The 9,407-nt window shown below is 36.8% G+C and overlaps 1 protein-coding gene and 1 pseudogene across 3 annotated transcripts; one reads left to right on the plus strand and one right to left on the minus strand.

Annotated features, from left to right (window-relative positions):
- The first annotated feature begins 109 nt into the window (after positions 1 to 109).
- On the plus strand, positions 110 to 2,129 carry LOC147412195 (glycylpeptide N-tetradecanoyltransferase 1 pseudogene; annotated as a pseudogene). 2 transcript variants are annotated; one of them, XR_015182522.1, is made up of 2 exons: positions 110 to 274; positions 449 to 2,129. The product of XR_015182522.1 is annotated as a glycylpeptide N-tetradecanoyltransferase 1 pseudogene, transcript variant X2 (transcript). The 2 variants fall into 2 exon arrangements; XR_015182521.1 differs by having other exon boundaries at positions 111 to 274; positions 442 to 2,129.
- Positions 2,130 to 4,020: 1,891 nt separating this feature from the next.
- On the minus strand, positions 4,021 to 8,899 carry LOC147412196 (telomere repeat-binding factor 4-like). The gene is made up of 6 exons (XM_086457436.1): positions 8,652 to 8,899; positions 7,574 to 7,776; positions 6,383 to 6,467; positions 5,530 to 5,613; positions 4,358 to 4,631; positions 4,021 to 4,242 (listed from the first exon to the last, which is right to left on the minus strand). Exons 1-6 carry the CDS (start codon positions 8,799 to 8,801, stop codon positions 4,211 to 4,213), a joined length of 828 nt encoding a protein of 275 aa, XP_086313562.1. The 5' UTR covers positions 8,802 to 8,899; the 3' UTR covers positions 4,021 to 4,210.
- Between the last annotated feature and the right edge of the window lie 508 nt (positions 8,900 to 9,407).

Here is a 9,407-nt window from a genome sequence, read left to right on the forward strand (position 1 = left end):
GCATCCCGAGATTTTACCATCTAATGGACTTTATTTAAGTAGTCTACATATCTTCTGTCCATCATAGATGTACTTGAAAACAGCTTTCTTTTTCTTGGCATATCTTCTTCACTACTACATGACCCTGATCCCCAAAATGAAGCCCTAATGTATTGCAGATCTCCGAAAAACCCTAGAAACCAATCTAGAATCGCTATGAAGAAACCCAAATTTTAATCTCCCGATACTTGGCCTCTTAAGCTCCGTAGAAATCCCAAGCGACTGGTGATAATCTGTAAGTTTTCTTTATTCTCTGATCAATCGCCATGTATATTTCAGAGATCTTATGTGTTTCTTTATTGTTTTGATTTGTTTCGATTTTCAATTTTTTTGTATCTCGTTCCTTATATATTGTCTTGGTTTTATTCGATCTGGAATTCGATTTTTATTGATCTGTGGCAGTGTGTAGCGTTCCTAAGATCTCTGCATTTGAAGAAAGAAGTTTTTCGATTCAGGAAGACTATTAGATCGCACAAATTCTGTTCTTTTGCCCTAATTGTAGATATGGTTGGTAGTAATTCCTCTCCTGGTTCCCCTGGCGAAAACCTGAACCCTAACAACAATAAAATTGAAAACTCACCTGTTGAGACTGAAAACTCGATTGAAACCCTAGCCCGAAAGGTTCAGGACTCGCTTTCTCTCGGAAAGCGACACGCGTTTTGGGAAACCCAACCTGTTGGGCAATTTAACGAGCTCGGCGACACGAGCTTGCCCGAGGGTCCAATCGAACCCCCAACACCTCTATCTGAAGTCAAACAAGAACCTTACAAGCTCCCCAATCTGTATGAATGGACCACTTGTGACATAGATTCTGAAGAGACTTGTGCTGAGGTATACAGCCTCCTCACCAACAACTATGTCGAGGATGATGAAAACATGTTCAGATTCAATTACTCAAAGGAGTTTCTTCGTTGGGCTCTTCGCCCTCCTGGTTATTTCAAGTGCTGGCACATTGGTGTTCGTGTCAAAGTTTCGAAAAAGCTCGTTGCTTTCATTACCGGTGTCCCCGCAAAGATAAGGGTTCGTGATGAAGTTGTTACTATGGCGGAGATAAACTTTTTATGCGTCCATAAGAAGCTTAGATCAAAAAGACTCGCACCCGTCATGATTAAGGAGGTTACGAGGAGGGTTCACTTAGAGAATATTTGGCAAGCGGCTTATACAGCTGGAGTGGTTCTCCCAACACCGATATCGACTTGCCATTATTGGCATAGATCTTTGAACCCAAAGAAACTTATTGATGTTGGGTTCTCTAGGCTTGGTGCACGGATGACTATGAGTCGAACAATAAAACTTTACAAGTTACCAGAGTCGACTGTCACCCCGGGTTTCAGGAAGATGGAATTGTGTGATGTTGCTCCAGTTACTCAGTTGTTGAGGGAATACTTGAGCCAATTTCTCGTCGCCCCATGTTTTGACGAGAAAGATGTAGAACATTGGCTTCTTCCAACCAAGGATGTTGTGGACAGTTACTTGGTTGAGAGCCCTGAGACTCATGAGATTACTGATTTCTGCAGCTTCTACACTCTTCCATCATCGATCCTTGGTAACCAGAATTACTCGACTTTGAAGGCAGCTTATTCTTACTATAATGTCTCCACACGGACACCATTGCTTCAGTTAATGAACGATGTTCTTATCGTGGCCAAACAGATGGATTATGACGTCTTCAATGCTCTTGATATCATGCATAACAAATCTTTCCTGAAGGAACTGAAATTTGGGCCAGGCGATGGGCAACTTCACTATTATCTATACAATTATCGTATAAGGCATGTCGTGAAAGCATCGGAGCTTGGACTCGTGCTCTTGTAGTTGAATTTTATGGCGTGGGCTGGCTGAAGTTTGTTGAAATAGTCATTGGGCTGAATTCAATTAACTTCTATTTTTCTGAATCTTAGGTGATGTTTGGACCTGCAAATTCCAAGTTAGAACTGAAATAAAGTTTGGGTTTTGGAGAGTCTTTTCCGATTTTGTATCCCCTTTTGTTTTCTTTCTTGTTTGTGTGTCCTTTCTCTTCTTTCTAACAAAGTACTATTTGCCGTATGGTTGAAGTGATTACTGGAAAGTATTTTTGCCACTTGTGTTAATTCCTGCTTCTGTAGTTCTCAAGAACATTTCATTTCTTTGTTTCCAGTGGTTTATTGTATTTTCTTTAAACTAATCAATTAGCTTATCGGATTCAGTTTGGTATACTGATTTCCCCTAACTACCGTATTCTATTTGGATTATTGTGTTTCATTATCTGTAGTGATGAAGAGCCAACAGTGCTGACATACAGATCTTTGGGTTGATAGATTATATTTCTTGGAACAATGTCCATATCTTTAGAAGTCTATGGCTATACTTGTGCCCAGTAGACCGTTAACTCACGGATTCATGTATTATTTACTGTTAGTCTGTAAAGATTTTTGTAATGTCTGATCATGATCCATGTTAAGGGGCGGTGGATTTTTACACCGGTTGCTAATCTGATGCAACCCTTCTTTATCTGGTCTTGTGACTGGTAATGTTGGTTTTGGTGGAATGGAGGGACAAGAGCCGTTTAGCTGACCTCAATTCTTTGGGATAAGGTTTTATTGTTGCTGTTGTTATTGTTTATAAAGATCTTTACCCATCGCTTCCATGGCATCAGTTCCTGGATGCTGTTGCTTGCTGTAGCATTGTCAAAGCCTGTATTTTTTTCTCTAAAATACAGCTATATTCTTTGTCATATTAAATCTTTTCAACGTGATAAGAATTTTGGAGAAAGACGAGACTTCGATTTTTGGGCAGAAAAATCTATAGCTTTCTTCAAATGGGTGAAGATGATGTATTGAAGACGAGGTCTGGCTAGAGGTTGAAGACAGGCATTTAAGTCATTTTTGTAATCTCTTAGAGAATACTGAGGTCTATGGATATGCCCCAGATAAAGAATATGAACCACCGAAGAGGGGTACCTCTAGACAGGTAGAGGTGTGAATAGGCCGGGCTTAGGATAATCATTCAAGCTTTTGAATGACCAATTTTTGGTGAAGATGAGTTTTGCGTGAAGGTGAAGGTCATCCTTACGGGAAAAAAAATGGAAAAATGAAAAAATAAGTCTCCTTTAAAACTTATAACCTTATCAAATTTGGCATTCAAGCTGAGAATGAAAATCACCGTCGACAAATGTTTGTTCGCGATATAACAAATTAATTAAATCACTGGGACTTCGTCCTCCTTTCTAGCGCCAGTTACCCCAAACTCTTGTTTGATTTCTATAATTTAAGAGCGGGAGTTCTTTAAATTAAATTAAAAGGCATCTCTCTCTTTGTTATTTGTGCAATTTTTCTGTAAGGGTCGTTTTGCACACAACTGAATGATGATGATGTTGTCAATTTACCATCAAGTAAATAACGATCACGTTATTTATGAACGCATAAGCACCATTGCTATAAAAGGATATGGGTATTTGGATAAATCGTTAGAACTTATAATTGATAGGGAAAACGGATATTAAAAAAAAAAAAAACAGAAGACATTTAAATGCTTCTTGTTTTATCCAAGTCAGCTCATCCTGTTCTCCATTCAATTCTATATAGAACCATGTCTTTAACCTTTGAAAGAGTGCTCATATCCTCGTTTTACCATCTCAATCCACGTTCTTTTAGAACACTTCTTGTCAATCGTTTAAAACCTTCAACTTGCATATTGCTTTTAATTAGCTAGGACTAATCAATCTTTATTAAATGTATTCAAATCATCTCAATTGCCTTATTATGGCATAACCTTAATGTGAATGATGAGGTTCAAACGAGAAAATGTTTACATAGAACTACTACTACAATGTACAACACAAACACAATGAGAAAAATCTAGTACTTTTTATATCATTATTTCAAAATATGTTTCCAGTATGAGGATGGCGCCCATTTCTTAACAGTTCTACGCCAGAGAAAAATAAAAGATTGATCAATCATTGATTTAAATCAGGTTGGTTCCATGTTAAAAAAATGTCCCTAATGATCACCATCAAAACGTTTTTTTGGGAAACAGGAATCAAATCTACATATTATTGTTTACAGATTATATGCATATTTTGGTTAGCCAAACAAACCCAAGTCTACTTGTTTGAACAAGAACTAATATACAAATTCAAACAGTTGAAGGCCTATTTCTTTGCTTTTAGTAACACACCTTAATCAACAGCTTAGGCCATGAGCACGATTTCACCCCGAGAGCCTGTAACAATAAAAAAGAAATCAACATATTTTTATCAGAGTCCAGGAAAAAAAGAAAACATGTAGGACGTTAGAATTGTTATTAAAAAAAAAGGATGTTGAGCTATCTTTATTACATTGTTCGAATATCTCTTTCGCTAGTTGTAGCAATGAATCTGTGTCTTCTGCCATCTTTGCAACCCTATCAGCCTCCTTAACTGCCTCGGATGCCACAAATGACTTATTTTCTGCATCGGCTATCTTGTAGGCAGCAGTGATCGCTGCTTCTTCTACCATGTCAGCTGACGTTTGAGGGTTCTGTGACTGCCTTGGGCGGGCATCTTTCTGTTTAGGGGTTGGTGTTCTTGTTCCGAAAAAGGTATCTTTTTTTATCTTATAGAAGTTCTGGACCTACACTTTAATGACGGTGCGGAAAATAAGGTAACTAAAATTTATCAAAAAGAAAAATTAAGAAAACTGAAATTAGAATTAAGTAGGTAGAAACATGGTTCAATGTTTCTTGTGTTTCGGAAGAACATTCCAATTTCAACTGAGACTGGAAGGACACATCGATTTCGAAACCAAAATATTGAATATTTCCAGGATGGATCAGTCAAGACCATTTCGTTTTTTCTTCTGATAATTTTTTTTTTTTTTTTTGCTATAGAATGAGACTTAAAACCTTGGGTATAAACACCATCTGCAGCTACATTCCCAAATATGGATACTTAAGTTCACAATACCGAATTGCCAGTATAACATAATTAGAGTTGAAATACCAAATATGACACTCTTTACGTAATGATAAAGCCTTTCACCACTAACTAGCTTTTGTTCGACAGGAGAAATTACTGTCTGAAGAGTCTATCCAGGCAGTGGACATATAGGAAGGACTCCTATCTTCATTGGAACAACCCTTGATGATGGAGGAGCAAATTAAAGTTACACTTTTAAAAGCAAAAAAAAAAATAAAAAATGCTCAGGATCTTAACAATAACAAGAAAGCAAATCCTAACTACATGCTAAATGAATTTCTACAAAACAAAAGGAATTATGATGCAGCGACTAAAAGCGTAATCATCTCAATAAATCAAGGTAGTGTGAAGAAAAGCAAAAGCATAAAACATCTTCATTGTAATTGGGTGCCAACATGAATTAGTGAATAAGTATTGCGATGCATTGCAGGACGATTTAGAACAAATAAACATGCATAAGGAAAAGGGTTAGCAGATAACCAACTAGATTCATCCATCATCCAAAACTATGGGTTGGTCAAATACTTACTTTAAAGATATGGGAAAATATTCACCTTTTCAAGTTTGTCCTGGGCAACAAGCCGTCTCAACTTTGAACTTAGCAACCTTCTAAAGTTTGGTGGCACTTCATGCCTTTGCTGCATTAAAGTTTAAGAAAACATGAGACACTGACCATTAATTTAAACTCGAAGATCAAGGGATATTGACTAACAAGAATAGTTATCCTAAAAATTGATGACCATTTTACAACTATATTAACTAGAAAGATCTAACAAACTTTCAGCATGTTCAATTGATTTCATGAGCACCTTGTAGCTATACTAAAATAAAGTATTTATTACAAAAACCCAAGGTTAATTTATACGAAAAACCTCGATCTCAACATGTAACAGTCAGTTCATCCATCAATTGTTCATTAGCTTTAAGTGGTGCAAAATGTTATCCACTTTGTAATATGGGTGTGTTTAAAATAGTATAAAAAAAGATGAAAAAAGACTAGATATGACAAGAATTAATAGAAGCTATAGTTTCGTAGAGAATTGAATAGTGTAATATGATGCATTCAGTGAACCCAGATACGATGATTTGATTTTGACTTGGGTTTAACTTGGGGTCATCAATTGTGATCATAATCGTTTATCATTTTGGAAGCCTGAACTATAGCTCTGCATCTTAAAATAACTCCAACATTACTCCTCTTATTCAAGTGGATATAGAGAAGCAGTAGCTACATCAAATATGCATGTCTCAATGTTGTAATTGCCCATTTATTTCCAACAGCGACAGAACCATGGAACTGCTTTACCCAAATGTACAGCTCCCTCCAAAATGAAATTTTCCCATGGTATAGTATATGGAAAAAAATATATATGAGGCAGTAAAGAATACAAGAGATGTGCATCTAACCTCAATAAAACCAATGATGGCACTAATATCCGATCCATTTGGATCTTTCATGGTTGAAAGTGCTTCAAAAACCATTGCATTGTACCTGTTAAATGAAGTAATAAAAAAGAGTAATTCATGAAAACAGTCGTTGAAAAATAAAAGTAACAGGGAGAAAAGGGGGGTTGCCTCCGAGTCTTAATATATAATACTTAAAGAGATTCAGCAATCATGGCATGTGTTCATAAATAAGATGGTAAACAAGAAAAATGTGTTTATTAACAAAGGAGGCAATACATTCAGATAACTCATGTTTCCCCTCAAGCTGGAACATACAAATTGATCCTACTTAAAATTATAGGAGATATTCAGAATTTTTCATGTTTGAAAGGGATGCAAACTTGAATTGCCAACTTAGCTAAGTTGGTAAGACATGTGAACTGTTGTTCCCATGTTCTAGGTTTACTCCCTTGAACTCACCGTGATCTTGCTAACAACTGATGTCCTTGATCAATGGAAAAGAAAAAAAAAACTAAGTTTGTGTTTGGGACACGTTTGGAAAGTGCTGGAAGCACTTGAGACCCTCTAAAGCACGTTTAAATTACTGTTTGGCAACAGAACTGAGATGCACTTCCCACCAAACGTAGAAGCTGCCAAAACCAGCTTCCCACATCTAGCATTTGAGGGAATCTGGCGAAACTTTAAGTTACAGGACTTTCAGACAATAATGCCTTGCTTTTTAGCTAATGACTACAATTCCCTCCAAAGTGTTTCTAATATAACAAGTTGATGATAAAAAATGACGAAGACTCTTAATATCTCATCTGATGATTTATAAGGAAGACGATAGGTTATAGAAAAGAAAGACTGAAAAAGAATGATCAATTCAACGGGATTCTTGATTGGATCAGGAATTCCATTTTTGATTTCGTATGGATAAAAGATCTTCCTATGTTATACTATTCAATTCTCGTCAATGTACCAAATAAACACCCTTTTCAATTATAAAGTTTACTAAGCTTCAAATTGTCTCTTGGTATTAGCTTCCCTTTATACTGTAGTTTAGTGACAGTGACATGAAAAAAAAGCAACACATGCAAAGGGAGGCCCCAAGGAAATTACAAGAAAGTACCTCAATAACCAAAAAAATCCATATGGGTAACATGCATAAAGTGTGAAAGAGAAAAAGGAATAAGGGGGGGGGGGGGGTACCGAGGAGCAGATTTCCCATCTTGTACACTCTTGGAAGAATCTACGACTGCACCTGCCGATGAATTCTGTGCAAGAGGAGTGGAGGAACCAGGAGTCTGACAAGTGGACAATGGTGGGGCTGGAAGCGCCTTTAACTTCGGTGCCCTTAGTTTATCCCTTGAGCCCTGACCGTTGGCACTAACACTCATATTCCGCCATTTGTCCTGAGAGTGAGCAAAAGGAGAATCAATGAAGAAGTAGATAGAATGCCTGATAACTTATCGGAATTTTAAATAAGAACAACACAAGAAGGCAAGCAAAAGCCAGACTCCAGGTAGTAATACAGAAACTAAATATAATAACATATGCACATAAACAACAATGCCCATGATCATAAGTTGCCCCGTTGTTTCAATCGAATTAAAAAAAAAAAAAAAAGAGTTTTATCACCAATAGTGGCATATGACATACCGATGAGAAATAAAGATGAAGAAGCAGTGATGCCAAACATGCTAGGCAAGCACGCGAGTTAATGGGTGAAGGCAGATTTTGAACCTAGGTCATGGTATCAAGACTTACAAACCTTAACAACTTATAGCTAAGTTGACACGTTCAGCGTTCAAATGACTATGAATGGTCCAATAATTACCCCTGGCATCATCTTTAAAGGCACACAGTAAGCAATTCTTCACTACGTCACAGCAAAGAAAACAGTGCTACTGTGCATGCTTAAACCATAAAACATTTTTTTAAATCTAATATATCCCAAAACACATTCTATTGTTAAAATCGCCATTAATTTGCTGACTTCAAGTCGTTGCCAATTCAAATTTAAGGGGGTCGTAGAGAGCGATATCATGTGAATTGATATATTACAATTAGGGTTTTTTAAAATGCTAGGGAGACTGTACTCAATAAACTGAAAAACCTAACGAGAATCTTAAAAATATAAACAAAATAAAACAAAAAATTACGATAAAATAATAAAAAATCATCGATAGAACTCCCACATAAGTTAAAAATCAAGCAAAAAACGAAATTGAGAGAGAGAGAGGGAGAGAGAATGATTAAAAGTTGAAAAAAAAATAAAAAAAGAGACCTTTAAATCAATGTTGGAGCGAGCAGAGAGACAGTGACCGAATTCTGGATCTTTCTGGATGTTCTTCCATTTTCCAGTTCCATGCTTGGCCACTCCCGCTCGTAGGGCTTCTTCTTCTTCCGAAGTCCATTTCTGCTTCGGAGCTCCCATTCCTCTCTCTCTCACCTTTCCTTTGGATTCTCTCTTGTAGAAGAAAGCCTGAGATTGGGGTTTGAAATGGCAACAGAACTACAGAGTACAGACAGGAGGTTTATACTTTATACTTTATACACAGAGTGCTTGGGTATTATTACTAAAATAACCTTGAATTCAGAGTATTGGACATTTGGACCCATCTATATGAAAGGGTCCGACTAGCCTTACTAAGATAGTGAGGAAAAGAGACCTTCCTAAGTCTCATCCACCGTTTAAAAAAAGGCCTCGAGATGCTCAAATATTCCTCGAGATTAGAAAATAAATCTCAAGGTCTTGTTTACCCATCTCGATGTCTTAGTAAAGTCATTTTTTCCTCTATCTTAGCAAGGAAATGATTTCTCATTTGAAATATATTGAAGTGAGTTTTAAAAGAAAAATCGTTAGGGGACTGTTTTTCACTGCATTGATGTGATAGCCATAGATGTGTTTTCTCAAGAGATGAGTAAAAAGTATCCACGGATATCTGCCCAACTCCACATCAGATGTGAGAATCGTAGTAAATCCCGGTGTCACCCCAGCATTACTCTTTTTAAAATATCAATGTGATTACTATAGTAGTGT

Source organism: Akebia trifoliata, chromosome 1 (assembly GCF_017979445.1).
Source record: "Akebia trifoliata isolate Shusen 1 chromosome 1, ASM1797944v1, whole genome shotgun sequence".
In the NCBI taxonomy this organism is placed as follows: Eukaryota; Viridiplantae; Streptophyta; class Magnoliopsida; order Ranunculales; family Lardizabalaceae; genus Akebia; species Akebia trifoliata.

Bases quoted from the DNA above. Each gene is read 5' to 3' on its own strand.
- LOC147412196 (XM_086457436.1), bottom strand. From the start codon at position 8,801: ATGGGAGCTCCGAAGCAGAAATGGACTTCGGAAGAAGAAGAAGCCCTA. The intron at 6,468-7,573 runs GTACCCCCCCCC...TTCATTTAACAG, and splicing joins GATGGGAAATCTGCTCCTCG to GTACAATGCAATGGTTTTTG. The intron at 5,614-6,382 runs GTTAGATGCACA...ACTTTAATGCAG, and splicing joins CCATCATTGGTTTTATTGAG to CAAAGGCATGAAGTGCCACC.